Source organism: Panthera tigris, chromosome D3, assembly GCF_018350195.1.
Source record: "Panthera tigris isolate Pti1 chromosome D3, P.tigris_Pti1_mat1.1, whole genome shotgun sequence".
NCBI classification, from domain to species: domain Eukaryota; kingdom Metazoa; phylum Chordata; class Mammalia; order Carnivora; family Felidae; genus Panthera; species Panthera tigris.
The window spans coordinates 24,885,965-24,903,414 of record NC_056671.1 but is presented as its reverse complement, the minus strand read 5'-3'; the positions used below and the strand labels follow the sequence as shown (position 1 = coordinate 24,903,414).

General features: G+C 59.5%; 1 protein-coding gene across 3 annotated transcripts in view; it reads right to left on the bottom strand.

Moving 5' to 3' along the window:
- The window catches only part of TTC28 (tetratricopeptide repeat domain 28), a 626,414-nt gene that overhangs the window by 9,921 nt on the left and 599,043 nt on the right, over positions 1–17,450 (bottom strand). For all 3 annotated transcript variants that reach the window (XM_042962136.1, XM_042962137.1, XM_042962138.1), the window contains 4 exons: positions 8,269–8,448; positions 5,366–6,086; positions 3,126–3,250; positions 500–731 (listed from right to left, as the gene is read on the bottom strand). In XM_042962136.1, the coding sequence (XP_042818070.1) occupies positions 500–731; positions 3,126–3,250; positions 5,366–6,086; positions 8,269–8,448 (1,258 nt within the window). The remainder of the gene's footprint in view (positions 1–499; positions 732–3,125; positions 3,251–5,365; positions 6,087–8,268; positions 8,449–17,450) is intronic.

The following is a 17,450-nucleotide window of genomic DNA, read 5'->3' as shown; positions in this document are numbered from 1 at the left end:
GAGACGCTCTGCGTCGGTGACATTTTAAAAAGTGTGGGATAGCCAGGCATGTGGGTCTATGTCTGACTTAAGAAAGGAGAGAAGGGGCTCAGAGAAAGGCCGGTCCTGCCCCTGCTGCAATCCTCCAGGTGTGTGGTCACGTTCCTGGGATCCCAGCCCTGGCTCAGGCAGCATCACCTCCTCTGAGTGATACACAAAAGTCAGCTCTGAGCGCCTGCAGCCTGCTTGATGCTGGGGTTTGGCCACACAGCTCTGTCAGATCCGAAGCTGCCAAGGAAATATTAAGGCAGCTACTGTCTGCCCAGCCTTCCTCCGTGTGACTCCAGGAAGAGGCAGAGCCAGGGCCGTGCCCTGCTGGGGCAGAGAATGCTTTGCTATTTCAGATCTCCTCCACGTGAGGAGAGGTCTGTGTCTGCGACCCTGCCATGTTTTGGGACACTCGCTCCTTTCCAGCTGTGAGAGCCAGCATCCCTATGAATGCAGGGACCGTGAGGCTCACCCAGCAGGGACTGGATCGTGCTGCTGCAATGCTGGAGCCGGTCGCCCGGGTCGGAGGTCGGGAAGAAGACCGCTGCGGGCAGGCCGCTGGCAGGGGGGTCCAGCCGGAAGCCCACGGCGGTGAGGAGGGCCTGCCAGCCGGGGATGCCGCCCACTTTGTTCTCCACGCTCTGCTGGGACGTGTACATGGCGTTGCGCTGCCCGTTCTGGATGCGCTGCAGGGACTTCTCCACCTGCAAGGGCGAGGGGGAGTGAAGGGCCACTCCGGGCAGGGGCAGGGGCCAGCCCCGGTTTCTCTCCCGGTGGCTCTGGGGACACACAAAGCCTAAGGTGTGAAGCCAGTACGCGGCTGCCTGCTGCCCCCTGGGTGCCCAGGCCTGGGGATCCTGACACTGCAGCAGCGGCCCGGCTTCTCGCAGGGGAGGGCACGAAGGGAAAGAAGGTTCCGGTCCATGCCAGCGAGGGCCGGGAGACTCGGAAGAATTCTGGCCCCTCCCGAGCCCACTCTTCTGCTCCCGGCTCTCCCCCACAGACACTCAAATGACTCATCTAAAACCCGCTCTCAGGGCTGCCTCAAACCGTGTAGCGGTGCCCCATCACTAGGACAAACCTTTAGGCCCCCGAACCCTCTTCGCTGGCCCACACACCTCGCACACAGCAAGCGGTCCCCATCGCGGGGCTCTGGCTGGCGGCGCCCTTCTTCCCCGTGCCTGACTCCCCCTTCATCCCTCGGCAGTGACCTCTAGAACCTATGCCTCCCCTTCTACCTCAGGTCCCCCTCCCACCTGCCAGGGCCAAAGCCATGCCTGGCACACGCTGGGCTCAGTGTGTCCAGTCACTAGTGAGTCTGCTCTCCCCGTGAGCACCTCCCACAGCCTCCGGCCTCCCTGCAGGTTTCTCTCCTTAGGGGAAAGCTCTGTCCCTCCGGAGATCCCGTGTGCCCTGGGGCACGTGTGCCATCACTGGAGGGGCAGAAGAGCCGTCCAGGATGTCACCTGAGAATTTTCTCACAGTACGACCCTGGGATGCTGGGAACTGACCTCACAGGCAGGACAGGAGTGTTCCTGGGCAGGACAACCAGCTGGCTGGCTGGCACGCCTTGGAGACATGCTGCCCACTGGGGCCCGGGGGGCACCCAGGGTAGTTAGGAGGCAAGGGCTGGTGAACTTGACCCATGGCCCCTGTACTCACCCTGGGAAACGAAGCCAAGAAAGAAGAGACAGCCCTTAAATGTGCCTGAGGGGCCGCAGGGCTGAGTGGGGAGTGGAGAGACCTGGCTCTGGCTCCAAGCCTGGTCTGGGAGAAGAAAGCCAAAGGGGTAGAGAGAGCACTTCGGTTCTCTCAGAAAAGCAGCTTGGGGGCCGCAGCAAGGAAGGAGGGGACTCGGGGGGTGGGGGGGGGGGGGGGCGACGGGGCCGGAGAGGGTCCTAAGCTGAGCAGCCGAATCACTCTGTGCAGTTTCCAGGCACAGGTCCGAATCAGCCGGGAGAGTCTCCCCAAATTCTCAGAGCAGCGAGCTCAGCTACCCTGGAGCAGGCGGTGTGGGCTGCCTCAAGTCTGGCCCGTGGGCCGCCTGGGGTTTGCAGGTGACCTCCTTCCTACCTGGCCACACACTGATGTCAGGCAGACCCTGAGCTCAGGAAACGTACAGGACCGACCTACCACCAGGATCGCACTGAGCGCCCCCGCCCGGGCCCCGGGCCCATGGGGGCAATAAGCGTGCCCAGCTGAGTGGATGTGCCCACCGGAACCCGGCCCCCAAAGTAAGCTCCCTGCTCAAAGCCCCCAGCCTGCTCCCAGGGCCTGTGTGGATCCCAGGGCCCCACGTCCTCTGTCTCTCGAGCTCGGACAGAGCCATGGCGTGTGCACCTCTGTCCTCCGGGGTGGCAGCGGGCAGCTGTTTGCATCGGGTCTGGAAAGAGCGTGGATGTGGCATGGACTGTCCACCCACGTGGACCCCCCCGGGCTGGGGCGGGGCCGGTCTTCCCTGCGCAGAGCTCCATGGAGGCTGACGGTTCTAAATTGTTAGAAGCCGCCTTCCAGGTTACCAAGTGGGAGAGCGGAATGGATGTTGTGTCACTGCTTCTTGGCCCGATGTGTAACTTTTAAATGTGTGGACGCTGATGTGGAGCCTCTGTCTATACCCTTGCGCCGGCCCCACAGAGGCTGGGATTGGCCAAATGCAGGGTCAGCGCTGGACTCTTCCTCCAACCAAATTTCAGGGAAGGCCCGTGCCGTTTGACTCTAAAATACCACCTCTCAGCCACTAGGACCCTACTGTGTTCCAGCTACTCACCTGTTCTCTAATCCTCTCGATGACCTTGAAAAATTCAAAGTTTTATCCCCCCTTCCGGATGAGGAAACTGAGGCTCAGCGAGCCAGGCGAGTTGCCCAAGGCCACATGGCCCAGAAGCAGCCGCGACGTGGGCCCCAGGACCTCGGCAAAGACTGCCACAGCTGTGCCCGGGACACGTGTGGTGCCTGCCGCTCGACCAATTGGCTCAACCCGTGGACGTCTGGGGACGGTGCCCCCTCCACCTGCTCGTGTCCCCCGGTGCCAGGGAAACGCCACAGTCTCCCCTCCTCTCGAGGGCGTCTGCCCCCGGGAGCCTGAGTGAGGCGCTTACCAGGTGCAGCAGCACTCGCAGGGCGTCCCGTGCGCGCTCCGGGTGCTGGAGGATCTCCGTGAGGGCCTGGCCGATGAGCGACGAGGGGCTGTTGAGCTTAACGTCGCTCCCGATGAGCAGGAACCCTGCGGAGAACCAAGGAGGGTGTCTCTGAGCCCGCCCTCACCTCGGTACCTCACAGCCGCCGGGCCAAGAGGGGCCCGCACAGCAAAGCGGAAGGACGGATGGCGGGGATGTCTAACTCACCGGGGGACCCTAAGGTGCCTTTCTGGCCCCTCCGTTTTAGGAACTGATACTGTTTCGCTGCTCGGGGAGTGTTGGGCACTCGGGGAAGTACCTCCGTCCTCCTGCTGCACAGGAAGTGAGGGCAGGAAGAGGCCATGGGGGTCCCTGGGCTGACGGGCCGGGCCCCCGGGGCCCCTTCCCTGGCTTGGCCACCATCCCTAGGAACACCGGAGACACCCCTGTGTCTGTCTGGAACATGTCCGGGAACAGGGCCACCAGCCGCGGGGCAGGAGGCACCCTTCTCTAGCCGAAGGAACGAGCAGGCAGCCGGGGCGGGGGGACCCACGCAGTGCCTGGGGGAGGGACGGAGGGGTCTCCTCGAGCCACCAAGCAAGCTGAGGGCCAAGCTGCCCCCAGATAATGGAGAAAAGGGGATTTCCAAGGGCACGAAGGAGGCAGGGCTGTTTTTAAGGTGAGCAGGGCAGCACCATTCAGACACCGCTGTCCCCAGCACTGAGCGGTGACTTGTGTGTTGTCCGTCGCTAAAACAAGGACAAAGATGCCACATCCATAAACACGTTGGGAAGATGGGGGGGGGGGAATCCCCCAGAGAGGCGCAGGGTCCCGTCAGGAAGAAGCGCCAAGCACGGGGGCCCAAGCCCCTCTGACTGTGGGGAGCACACAGAAGCAGACGTCAGTGCCGCCAGCCGTCATGGGGCTGCCGCCATCGGCCCTGCTTGCCGCGGCTCCCGGTGGGGAAGCAGCTGAACAGCACAGCCCGGCCCCCGGCCCTCCCCCCGCAGAACAGCCGCTGCCAGGAGGTTTGTCTTCAGCTGCATGAGGAAACGGTAGCTTCTGTCCTGTTCCTTCCGGACACCTTTTAGGAAAACGCTACGGCTGTGCCGCTGCATGAAGCAAGCAAACGTTTCCATTTCTGAACAACACGGCTTGGTGGCCGGGCACCACCGCTGGCCCTCGCCGCTGCCGGGTCCGCCTCGGGCCTCCCCTCCTTTGCAAGATGGCGCCACCCCTGTCGGCAGACGCAAACCCGACTTATTTGGAGAGGAAGGGTGAGGCGAAAGCCATCTTGTTCCCGGTTTTTAAACGTATACGTGGATTAAAACGAAATATAAATGTTTGAAAGGGGTGTGTTTGCCATTTCTGTTTCTCGAGACTAAGACACTCTGTTTATGGGTCGGTCCCATTGCTACGGCACTGATGGGAACTTGGCCTTTGCTCTGGAGCATCCTGGGAGGTGCAGGGGCCGCCCCTGAGAGACAGCCACAGGCTGACACATCGTGGGGTGCGTCAGCGATGTGGCCCTTGCTGGGTGAGGCTGGGGGGCGGGGCGGACTCTTGGTGCTGGCAGTCTGCCAGGGAGGGCTTCCCACACGGGAGGGTCCCCAGGTCAGCCCCTGTCCCACCTGTGACCACACGTCACAGACGACACTGTCCCCTCGCTCCCAGACCTCCGAGCCCATGGCAGGTCCGCCCAGAGCACGTGCTGTCGTAGCACACGTGTCACAGACACTGAACCCGCCCCCTCCCCAGACGGTCCACACACGGACGAGCAGTTCTCACCCTCTTGTGACCAGTGAGGGCGCTGAGCTCCAGGAAGGGTGAGGCTCCGGTCACAGAGCCCAGGCGTGGGGCTAGGTCAAGCCCAGGTCTCCCAATGACCAAACCCAGGGTCCTTCTACCACACGGCTCTTTCCTACAGTCCCTCAAGGGACTTCACGCGAAGGTGCCATAAAATGGGTCGTCCAGCATACACGTACGTCTCAGGAAAGGTCGACCCTCATGCTCCAATGGCAAACTATTCTGCGGCTCCCTCGTCAAAAAGACCACCTTAACACCATGGGGGTAAATGACCGACTTGGCAGAAGGCCAGAGTCTCCGCAAACACTGCCCTCTCCCTGCGCCTCCTCGGGGCCCCGCGCTGCCCTCCTCAAACCCAGCGGGGGGCTGGCCGTGAGGACCGAGCCCCGGGGTCCACCAGCGGCCCGTGCTCCTACCTGCCCAGTTGGATGGGTGCGAGAAGGCCTTGCTGCTCTGCACCGCCTTCATGGCCTCCCCCAGGGCAGCGCTGGCTTTCAGGCCGTTCAGCAGGGACGAGTAGAGGGCGTGGAGAAACATCTTGGAAGCGGCCACAGGCACGGGCCACAGGGACACGAGGACACACTGCGCGCCGGCAGCCAGGAAGGCCCGCGTCAGCGCGACGACCCCGTCCGCCGTGACCTTGCTGTGGGACTCCTGAGAGGAGCCGAGGACCACCAGCTTCACGGGAAGCCGCAGGTCCAGGACGTCGGCGGCCGTGAGCAGCAGCTCCTGCAGGGGCGGGCAGTCTGAGATGCTGTCCCCGTCGCTGGCGTCGTCCTGCACCCGCAGGGACTCGGGGATCGTGTAAGGGTGGCCGAAGGAGCTCTTGCCGCCGGCCGGGTTGCCGTCAGCGCCGGGGGTGAGGACCAAGGCCGACAGTTTCCAAGAGATGTGGGTGGCGAAGTGGACGCACTCGGCCTGGGTCAGGGCGCTCATGACCCTCTCCTTGGTGGCCACGCTGCCCACCAGGGGCTGGCAGCCCAGCAGCTCTGACACCATGTAGGCTTCCTCCTCAGCCGACGGCATCGGCCCCCACAGCCACCTGTCCATCACCGCCGGCGGGAGCTTGGGGTTACCGACCACGGCCGCCATGGACGTGGAGCTGGAGGACGTGGGCGGGTTCTTCCTCAGGTGAGACTAGGGAGGGAAGACAGACCAGCGGGCCACCCGTCAGACGGTGGCCCGCTGCCCCAGCGGCGGCAGCCGGCTCGGCCGCAGGCTTCCGGGCAGTGCAGGGCTGGGCCCAGCTCGGCTGCACCTGTTCTCCCACTGACCTCGTTCGCTCAAACGTTCCACACCTTTTAGACCCGGGTGCTCATCTCACGGAGAATCACACGGCGATTCTCCATGTGACAAGCTCTCGACAGTTGGGACCGAACGGGAGAAAGGGCCTCTCCCGTTTGTGAAGCCCTGGGGGCCCAGGGGCAGGAGGTGAGGGCATGTGGTACCCGCCTGCGTCACGCGTCTCACTCCCGCAGACCTCCCTGCGGGCCCTGAAATAAGGGGGACACTCATTCCCGAGCAGTCAGGGCTCTGGGAGTGACCAAAGGCAAGTCAGTCTCGGCGGAGCCAGAGCTAACTTAACACACTCTGTACTGGAGAGATCACGGCTGGCCTCTGCTCCCTGTGCTGCAAAATAGAAACATCACTGAATTATAAAATCGCACAGGGGCGCCTGGGTGGCTCGGTCGGTTGGGCGTCTGACTTCGGCTCAGGTCATGATCTCACTGTCTGTGAGTTCGAGCCCCGCGTCGGGAGCTGTGCTGACAGCTCGGAGCCTGGAGCCTGTTTCGGATTCTGTGTCTCCCTCTCTCTCTGCCCCTCCCCTGTTCATGCTTTGTCTCTCTCTGTCTCAAAAATAAATAAACGTTAAAAAAAATTAAAAAAAATAAAATAAAATCGCACAAAGTCCAGCGAAGTTCTGGTTGCCCCCCAGAGGTGCCTTTCGATGCTGTGGGGGGAAACATCAAGTATCAAGTTATTTCAGAATAACTTGCTGGTGGCTCCACTAGGTGGATACCTCGGACTCGGCAGGAGAAGCGCCTGCCGGGCGTCGGGCAGGAGACGGGCCTCTCCCTCTTCCTGGCTACGGTGGCAAACAGCCAGCTCACTGTTGTCATCAGCACGAAGCTCTCTCAACACGGGCCGCCTCTGCCCCTCAGGGTGCCTCTGGCAGCAGGTGCAGCGAGAGGCCCTCCGTGCGGGACAGTGTCCAACGGGGCCAGCTCCCTTCGCATCTGGGGTTCAGAGTCAGCCACGGCCACAAAAAATACTCAGAGGAAATAATTTCTTTCACTTCGAACTAATTCTGTTCCATGAGAAGGTTACAATCCAGCCACCGAAAACGGTCAAACAACTAAGGTTTCCCAAGCCCCGCGAGGCAGAAGCTGACCTGGTTTGAACCATGTCAATGACCAAGGTCAACAGGGGCGAAGGCAGATCCCAAGGGGGCTGTCCACACCCAGGGTGTGGGGTTTGGGTTCCTAAACGAGCCACCTTCTCCCACTAGGAGGGGCCCCGTCTGAGCCGGCTCTGTGGGGCTCCGAGAGCGCCGGCACTTGAGGCCATTTTCAAGTTTGAAGACTGGGCAGGGCAGCTGGGCCGCCAGAGTGCGTGCCCGGCGGGTCGGGGGCCGTGAGGGTCTGCGGGTTTGGAGAAGGGGAAGAGGATCGGGGTTGGCTGGAAGGCTCTCCAATCAGGCGGACGGGCCGAGGGTGGCTGTGGGGTGAGACCCATGACTCTGTGGATGGCCTACTGTCGCCCTCTTGATTTTTGTGGACATCGCTTCTCACACTGACTCTTGTGCGGAATGAGACCCAAATCCCTGTCTGTCCCCTGAAAGCCACCTCGTTTGTGCTCAGTTCTTTCGTTGGCCTGTGAGACCCATTTCCACTTGACGGTAATCTCATGTGTCCGCCAGCCCTGTCTGCGGCCCCTCTGCCGTGGGCAGACTCAGCGCCCGGTCAGCGTGAGGTCGGGGGCGCCGGGGGAAACCACGTTCCTCAGATACTCAGCCTGGCCTCGGGCCTGACCCAGTGCCTCCGAGTAGCTCCCAACCTTGATGTCACGGCAAAGACATCTGGAGAGAAATGACACACATCACGGCTTCCTGGGACAGCAAAGGACGGTCAGGGGTCAGGAGGGCTGCCCCCCGACCTCCGGATGGATCTACTCCTAGGCCAACCTACCGGGCCGCAAACGACAAAATTAACATTGTGAAGGTATCACACCCTAACCCCCAGGAGCCCAGGCTGGCCAGGAAGACCGTCCTCCGGGCGCCCACCCCACCGCGAGGCACCGCGGCGGGCGCGAGGCTTACCTTGGCCTGCGGGCTGAGGGAGCGGATGGACGGCACGGCGATGAGGGCGAAGCGCTCGTACAGGTACTCGTTGGAGGAGCTTCCCTTCAGGAGGGCGAAGGGGATGAGGTAGAGCTCCCCCTCCAGGACCAGGACCAGCTGCCGGTGCCGGCCCACGGGGCCGCTGGAGTGCATCAGGCCCTGTCGGGAAGCGTGGACACCTGAGCCGGGGCCCGGCAGGTGGGGACCTGCCTGCACCGGGCGTTGCCGAGCCACGTACACGGATGCACCCAGGAAGCACCGGGCAGGCCCAAAGCGTCCATGTGGGGAGCGTGGGTGGTGGCTTGGGGCGCTGCCCACGGGAGCACCACCCCGTGGGGGCTTCTGTTCGCCTCACGGGCCCCACCCAAGGGGGAGGTTGGGAGCCAGTCCTGTGTTTTATTTTATTTTTAGAGAGTGTATGCGAGTGGGGGAAGGGCAGAGGGGGAGAGAGAGAATCTCAAACTGAACGCAGAGCCCGACGCGGGGCTCAATCCCATGACCCTGGGATCATGACCTGAGCCGAAATTAAGAGGCGGACACTCAACTGACTGAGCCACCCAGGCGCCCCAGGGGGCCGGTCTTTTTAAGTCGGCAGGGCAGGGTGAGAGACCAGGTCACCTGTCAAGGAGGGGAGTGTCCCACGAAGACCAGGACTGGCCCCAGTAGGTCTATGGGAGGCAGGGAATTGTTCCAGAAAGAGCCCTGTGAGTCATTTACCACCGAGGGCCAGGCCAGAGGATGCCACGTTGGTCCGGAAACCCTAAGAGCAGTGTAGGCGTGATTCCTCTGTGACACCGTTACTGGGCCCAGGCTGAGTGTGAACAGAGACGAAGCCAAGGCCGTTGCCACACAAGGGGACGCCACCCGGAGCCTACCCGGGGAGAAGACTGAGCGAGAGCACGGGGCGTCCGGCTGCCGGCCTGGCCCTGGCCCTGGCTCTGGGACAGTCACAGCCAGACGCCCGTCACCCCCACCCCCGCTGGCCTGTGCTCCGCAGGAGTGAATGTGCGCGCCTAATCCGTCTGACGTGCTGCTGTGGGCGCTCGACCGAGGCTGCAGAAGGCACTCAGCTAACCCAAAGTGACATGTGCCCGGCGGGACATTCAGTCCGTACAAACCCCCTGTGGCTCTTTCACTTTTTAAAAATTCTAGATGCATCGAAAGAAAGCAGAGATAAAAACTATTAGGCCAATTTGCTTGCTGTTCACTTTAAGAGCTATTGCCCAAGAAGGGGTAAGGAATCACTGTATAACCCAGGGAGGAGGAAGTGGGCTGCGTCACACTGTGTGATGAATTTCTGGGTGGGCCCAGGGAGGCGAGGAGGGCCGGGTGCCTGAGGGCTTGGGAGTCCCCTGGGCCTGGTGGGAGTCCCCACCCACTGTGGCCATGCTGAGGGACCCCCCTGGCCCTGCAGGTGGAGGCGGCCCCGGGAAGCTGCCCTGGATGGCAGTGCCCCGACCTTGCTGATGGGTCAGCAGCCTTACCAGAGACAACCACTCACTGCTCAGCGGGGGCCTCCCTGCCCGACACGTGGGCAATGTGGGGGCTCAGGCTGCTGCCATGTGCAAAACCGGGCCCACTCTCGGCTGGTCCAGGGTCACCAGGCATTTGGTGGATGAGATACAGACCCCACCCTCAGAGGCCCTCTTGGGACTCCAGCTGCCGGGGGCCCAAGCCCCCGATAAGTCTCTGCTGGCTGTCACCCCATAGGTCCCGGGCTTCCCCGGGATCCACACCACTCTCGGACAAGCCCCCGGTCACGACAGCACGCACACGCGGGAATCAGAATGAACAGAGGGGTCCTGGGCCAGTGAGAGCTGTAATGCCGAGGCTGTAGGCCATTCAGAGAGGCGTCACTGGAAGGGTCTTTGTACGGACTCTGTGAACTCTCCCTGCAAGACCTTATCGGGGGCCCCAGCCCAAACGTGGGTGATGTCATGTCCCCGAAGGCAGCATGGGTGTCTTCTCTGACAATAAATTCTGATCTCCACGAGGGGCAGTCAGCGTCATGTGGCCCTGCTATTGGGAGTCATTCTCCCTCACCAGGTGACAGCTTCTCCATCAGCCAGGAAGACTGTGGACTGGGGGGAAGCCAGAGAAGTTAGGAGTCCGGGCCTGCTCGCAAGCTTACAACGGTGCACTCAGAAAATGTACCTAAGAATCCCTTACTGAACGAGGTGGTATTAAATATGACATCACCACAGAAGCCTAAAATGTCAGCCCCAGAGGGTGGCGGTACCCACCCAGGACATGACGAGGGCCCTGCCAGGAGGCCGCCCTGGCTGGTGAGGGCTGGGGAGGGCCTGGCCCGGGCAGAGGAGGCCCGTGAGGTCAGCAGAGAACAAGGCTGGGGAGAGATGTGGAAGGCAGGCTGGGGAGGGCCCCGCCCGAGGAAAGCACGGCTCATGTCGGCTATAAGCACCTGCCATACATTCTCTGCTGAGGAGCCTCCGATGAATGTGCAGAGGTAGGCCTGCGTCACAGGGGATGGGGCTGTGCATGCTAATGCAGATGAGGAGACAGCACGGAGAGAACGGGACAGAAGACTTGCCGGGACTTGGTGAAGAGTGACCTCGGTCGTGAGGAGAGGGAAGTCTCTGGAATTGTAGCCTGGAGATGGGGACAGTTTTCTCTGAATGGACTGCGTCTGGGTCTGATACAGAGGTCTGGGTTCTCCTGGAATGGTGCCTCGTGGCTGGTACTGAGCTGCACATGCGCACAGTCCTGGGTGGGGGCCCTGAATGGGACCCCTGTCCAGACAGTGTGGAAGGAGGCAGGCGATAGCAGCACCGGCTTGTGGGCAGACAGGCCCCACAGCAGACTGACAGCTCCAGTTAAAAGATACGGGGAACAGACTGAACGTGTTGGAAAAGATGCCCTGGAAACTGTCTTCTGAATTTTCTGCCTCCAAGGATACACGTGCACTGCCTTTTTACCAAAAGATTAGCTATAATCCAATGTGAACTTGAAAATGGAAAATAAAGTGATGTCTCTATCCAAATTACATATCATCTATTAGATGGAAAAAGGAAAGACAATTCAAAGAAAGGCTCCTCTGTGCCTCCAAATGTCAGTCTAGAAAGGGTATTTGCTGGCTTCTTAAGAGTCCTGGGCTTGTAAGATAACGGGATCAGCATCAGCCCCACACCAGCAACTAATACATTCCAACAAATTCCAGCAAAGACTCAGACTTTCCGACTTCTGAAGTGTCTAGAAATGGATCTTTTGAAATAGCATAAGATAAGAAGGCCAGGGGTGCTAAAACCTGTCTACTCCCCCAGTGACCTTGCCCATCCCAGTGTGTGCCAGGCCCAGGATGGAAAAGGGAGAGACCGAGTGCCCCAAAAGGCAGGCCTGGCAATGAGTGGACTCAGGCTAAGCTCAGTCTTTGCACGGGGGTGGGGGGGGGGTGGGGGTGGGCTATTCCTTTAGACAGGGCAGGCAGTGGGCACCCTGGAGGTGGGTGTGGGCGGCTGTTAGATTCTCAGCTCCTGGCACCTTGTCAACACCTGCCCTGTGACTGGGTTCCTGCAGCCAGGTCTCCTGTGGAGGAAGCTCGCTGCCGAGATTTCTCAGGGGAAGGCACGGAGGGCCAATGCCAAGGGAAGGCCTAGGTCAGCAGTAGGTGCAGGGACGTGCAGTGGAGCCCAGGACGTGTCTGTTAAGGACCCTGCAGTCTTGGTCTGGCGATAACCTTCCCACAGCCCTTTCCACATGAAAACCAGGTCCCGGGGACCCTGTGCACTCAGCAGGCCCCCTGCCCCGGCAGGCGCCTGGACTCTCACTGCATACCCTTGCCAACTGGAAGCCGACTGTCTGCCCGCCTGCTCCCACGCAGAGATGGCCTTTGCTTGCCGGCAGCTCAAGACGTGCTCCAGCCTGGCCAAACCAGCGGTCTGTTACCCAGTGGGCTGAACCACACCTTCCCTGGTGTCCACCTTTTCTTGGGTAAACTCCATGATGTCTGTGTCCTGGCTTCTGGCTTAAGAGCTATGTGCTGCACGCAGGTCACCAGGGTTCGGAGGATCTGCCTGCACCCTCCATGTACAGGCAGCTTCGTTGTCACTAGAGGACACAGGAAGCCCCTCAGAGTGCCACAGCATCACAGGCCAGAGGAATAAACACCCCTGATCCTGGGTCCGTGAGTTTTCGGGCAGATTCGATTTGGGATAAAATGGACTTTACTGTTTACAAGGATTCCAGAAGCAAGAACTGCTTGGAATCTGGCCACTACAGAGCTGTGTTACAGGCTTGGGATTTTCTTCCTGACTCATCTTTTTGCTCAAGTGAATTGATCAGACCTTTTTAAGGTAAGGAAACCTCTTCCGTGATGTTTCTGGGAGATCCCGGCATCAGGGAAGGCTGCACACGGTCTCAGCAAATATCACAAACCTGTTGGAAGTAATGCTCAGACCATGACTAAAATCTATAGACTGTACACACTGCAATCCAACAAGAAAAGCAGGAGTACGGGTCAACCCCTTCGACTATATTCTTTGGCCAGACAACAAACCACTGGTTTGCCTGAAGAACAAAATTAAGGGAGGGGTTCGGAATTTAGGTCCTGGGGAAAAGTGACCATCCTCCAGCCAGAGCCGGAAGGGTCTGCCGGCCAGGAGTGTTCAGCTCCAGCTAAATCAGCCAGAGGGGCTGCGCAAGCCGCAGGGGCCTTGGACAAAATTGGCCTTCTCTTTCTCGACAGACCTGGTAACAATGAGCCCTCGTGCCCTCAGGGGCAGGAACCTGCCAGGAGAGGCTGAGACAGCCGCTGTGGAACATCCACTCGAACAGAGCCAGAACCCAGCATTGGCCCAGGTGGGAACAGCACTCACCTCGTGGGAGCCTGCTCTCCCCGCCGGTTTTGGTGCCCCAGAAACCAAATGGAGCTAGCTTATTGCCTCCATTTTTCCTTCTCCTAATCAGTTGTAGAAATGTTTGCTGTCCTCGTTTGAGTATTACTGCAGATGTCTCACTCAGAAATCCATTAGACAGGCTGGTGGTGGGGCGGCCAGCCCTGAGCATGCCAGTCTCAAGGACCTCATCTTCCACTCCGCAGTCTGGAGTGTAGGTCTGATTGTTTTTAAGGACAAATACTCCCTGGCCATCTCCAAACCCTCAATCTATGTACAAAACAGGCACCCAGGTGGTTGTCTCCTGGGGCATTGCTCTGGGGTAAACTGGTTTATCAGGCTACTGGATTTTGCAAGAGTCCTCTTCCCCAGAGCAATAATTCAAGGCACAACCCAGGCAGAGCTGAGCTGCGCACCACCCCCCCCCCCCTTCGCCCCCACCGCACCTTGCAGACATTGATGAGAGGTCTCAGATGCTTCCCAGAGATCTGGTGCTCAGGAAGGCAGTTTCCCAACCTAACAGACCTGAACTGCAAGTTTTAAGCACGTTTCTGGGGATCCTGAAACAGGTAAGCCCACGTCAACAGGCGGGCCAGGAATACTTTTCCTTCTTATCCTGGTCATTCACTCTTTCAGTCTGTCCTACAATCTTGGTTTTACGACTGTAAATATAGGAAACGGGGAATTTCGGTAAATGGAAGTAATGATAAGGATGACAGGGGACTATAACTAGAAGGAGTCCAAACTCCAGTGATCCTGAAAGGGCCCCAAATCTGGACCTGTGGACAACGATTTGAGCAAATCCTGGGCAGTTCCCTGTTCTACGTCTGGCACCTTGATCAAGCAGCCTCTGGCTTTGGGTGAAGCCCTGTGTGCAAACTGAGGGGGTGAATTGGGACCTGAGTGAACAAGGGCTTCCCCTGAGCAGCCCAGGGGGGCCTCTTAAGTCCAGGCCCAGAAGCATGGCTTACTGTCTTTTACTCTAGTTTGACTAAAAATAAATGCCAGGGACACAAACAGGGTCCAGTCCCTTTCACACTAAGCACTTACAACTTCTCTTCGGTGACATTTCCTCTCGTGGGTGTCAGACAGGACTTCACTTAATGTCTGATGATGGGTCACGTGCAGACACGGCCGGGCCCTCCTGGAAGACAGCTGGACGTGCTCGTCCCTGACAGCAAAGGACGGCGTGGTTCCAGGAAAGAGCCACGGCAGGGTTTCCCTTAAGCCAGATTAAATCAAATACGGGTAGAAGCCTAGGGTAAAATATTATTTTGTTCCACTTTTCATACTGTCTGACCTAGTCCCTTAGCCATAGGACTGGGGCTAAACAAAGGCAGTTGTTCAAATAATTATAAGCCCCATGTGAAGAGGCTAATCGTTTTAGTCTTGAAGTGTCAGTGATTCATAAGCTTGGACCTTAGGCTTTGATTTGTCTTTTCATTGAAAATGTGGAAGAGGGTCTGACCCTGCCTGGGAGCTGACGGGGCCGGGAGCGGGCGGGTGGTGTCCTATCGCCCTCTAGTGGCCGCCAGAGCAGGCGGGTGTGCTGGCCTTAGGAAGTGAGAGGAAGCTCCAGGCCCCCTCCTCCACCTAGGCGGCCCGCTGAGGAGGCGTCGCTGCAGCCCATCCCACCTGACATTCCCACACGGGATAGCCACCCGCTTCGCACCTCCTCCTCCGTGTCCGGGACGGTGTGTCCCCAACACATGTCAACAAGTACCTGGTGAATGAATGGATGAAACTTCTCAGTCAAGTGTTTTTACTGAAACACCACAGATCCCTTCAGAGAGCCTAGGAAAAGCTCTTGCTCTGACCATTTACTTTAATGGCCTTTGACAGGTTTCACTCTGGCTCCTTTAAGGCCGCCCACACTCCTTCACCGTATTTGAACACCTCGGCCACAAAAGAGAAGAGTTTAACTATCAGGGACTAAGGATACGCTTTCGAACTTAATGCCCCATGTCAAGGTCAGACTGCACCCTGAAGGTGGGCGCGTGGGGCTCTGTCACATGTGTTCGTACGGTGTAGTTCCTGAACTGCATGCTGGCCAGTGGGTCTGGTGGCGGGGCTTTTCCCTTCCTTGGGTAATGCCACAAAGGCTGATTTCATTCGCTGTTATAACTTGTTGAGGGCCATAAGTCTTCCCCTCCCCAGTCACCACCTTCCCCTGGCTCGGTGGGGTGGGTGTGGGTCCCCTGCGGGCATGCATGATCCTACCCTGAAGTAAGCTAGAATCCTGGCACCTTGCGGGTTGGCGGGGTCAGGGTCTCACTGGATTCCAAGGTGTGTAAGAGCAGGCCCAGCCCCTTCCTCCTGCTTCCCGACCTCCGGGAAAGCTCTCAAGTGCCGCAAAGTGGCCACAGAAAACCCAAGGGCTGATTTGTGCCTTGGGTCCTCTGCTTTGTATGACAGACTAGTCCCAAACAGCAAGTGCAGCATTCCACAAACATCACTGAGTGTCAACGTGTCCCAGGCCCTGTGCCAGCTGCTGAGGACACAGATGAGGGACCATCCTCGCCCTCAGGGAGTGTGGGGTGGGCAGCAAGAGAGGGAAGGTGAGGCTTGCCAAGAGCTAAGTTCTGAGTCCGGTGAGGTATGGGGTGCCATGAAAGACACGGGGCATACATGGAACCCCAGTGGCGGGTGGAGAGGGGGATGAAGCCTGCAGGGTGGTGGGAAAAGAGGGCAAGGAAGGTTTCAAGGAGGAGGGTGCACTTGAGCTGGCCCAGAGAGAGGCGAGGAGCTCGTCAACTCCAGATGACCTGAGTTTCCAAGTATGTGCTTGGTCACAGCCAGTCTCCCCCTCTGCCCTCCGCCCCCTGCCCCTCCTCACCGCTCCCACCAGCCCCTTCTTGCCCCTCCTCACAGCTCCCACCAGTCCTTTCCTCTCCCTGCCCCTCTTCACCGCTCCCACCGGTCCCTTGCACGTTCAGGGACTAAGTAATCTGGGACCCAGGTGCAAAAGGAGAAATGCACTCACTCAGAAGGCCCGAGTGAGTGAAAGAATGGAGGGTCCCAATAGCCTTCAGAGGGGCTGGGGCATCAGTGCACGATGCAGAGGTCAGGGCGGCAGGGAGTGGTAGTAAGTCACCAAAACGGTCTTTGTGACGACTGATGGCAGTAAAGAAAACCTGAAAAATCAGCCTAAGGGTACAGGTGTATATTGCTTCCCTGAGATGTGGCACACAAATCACACTCTGATAGCATGCTGTCAGAGGTGCTCTGAGCTGGGGCGCTCTCTGCAGTCCTGGCCCTTCCTTAAAAAGAGGACGCCAAGGGGACAATGGTCCTAAGAAGAACAGGACAGCCCAGCGCATTGCAGGAAAGGAGGAGACAGGACTGGGCCTCTGTGCTGACGGGCCCAGAGGCCTGGGGTGCTGGGAGGGGCAGTGACCGGTCACAGCAGCCACCTCTCACCAGGGACTCTCTCTGCTTCTGCTGCCCTGCATGCCCCTCAGATCCCGCTAAGCCCAGCCCTGCTCTGACCTGACACACTCTGTGGGGTCGTCCTCATTTTCTAATGAGGACACAGGTACTCGAGGAGGAGAAACAGCTTGGCCAAGGTCACCCAGCCAGGGGAGGGCAGCGTCAGACAGGAGTCCAGACGGCCAGCCGCCCCCGGCTCCCTGAGCGAGGGAAGTCTGGAGGGCCCAGGCAGGGGGCACGGCCTCCTGAAAAATACCGGGCGAGTGCCACGTGTCCTTGGCCAAATGCTTCTGCATTTCCTGGGGATGAGGAATCACTGTCAATGCGGGGTTTCCTGAGGAGGCACATCACCTCTGCCAGCGGGCTGCAGCGGGCGAGGGTGCTGCCGAGGGGCCACCCCAACGTCTGCAAGACAAACCTCCCACCTGGCTGCACACAGCGGCCAGGACGTGCGGGCTGGGAAGGCCGGCAGCCTGCTGTCCAAGGGCCCGTCAAGCACGTCCTCCCTGTCTGAGAGCCGGGCCCCCACAGATGCAGGCACTCTGGGCTCTCCGTGGGGTCTGTTAAGGACTGCCTGTCAGGGACACATTGAAGACCTAGCCCCCTGTGGAATGGTACTGGGCGGGGGGCGGGGGGGGGGTTGGGACATAATTCGGTTTAGATGAGGTCATGCGAACGGAACCCCCATGATGGGGCCGGTGCCCTTACAAGAAGAGGAAGGCACCAGAGCCTCCGTGTGAGGACACAGTGGGAAGAGGGTTGTCTGTACCCGGGAAGAGGGGCTCACCAAGAAACTGAATATGCTGGCACCCTCACCTGGGACCTGAAGCCTCTGGAGCCATGAGAAATAGATGTGTGCTTTCTAAACCACCCGGTCCACAC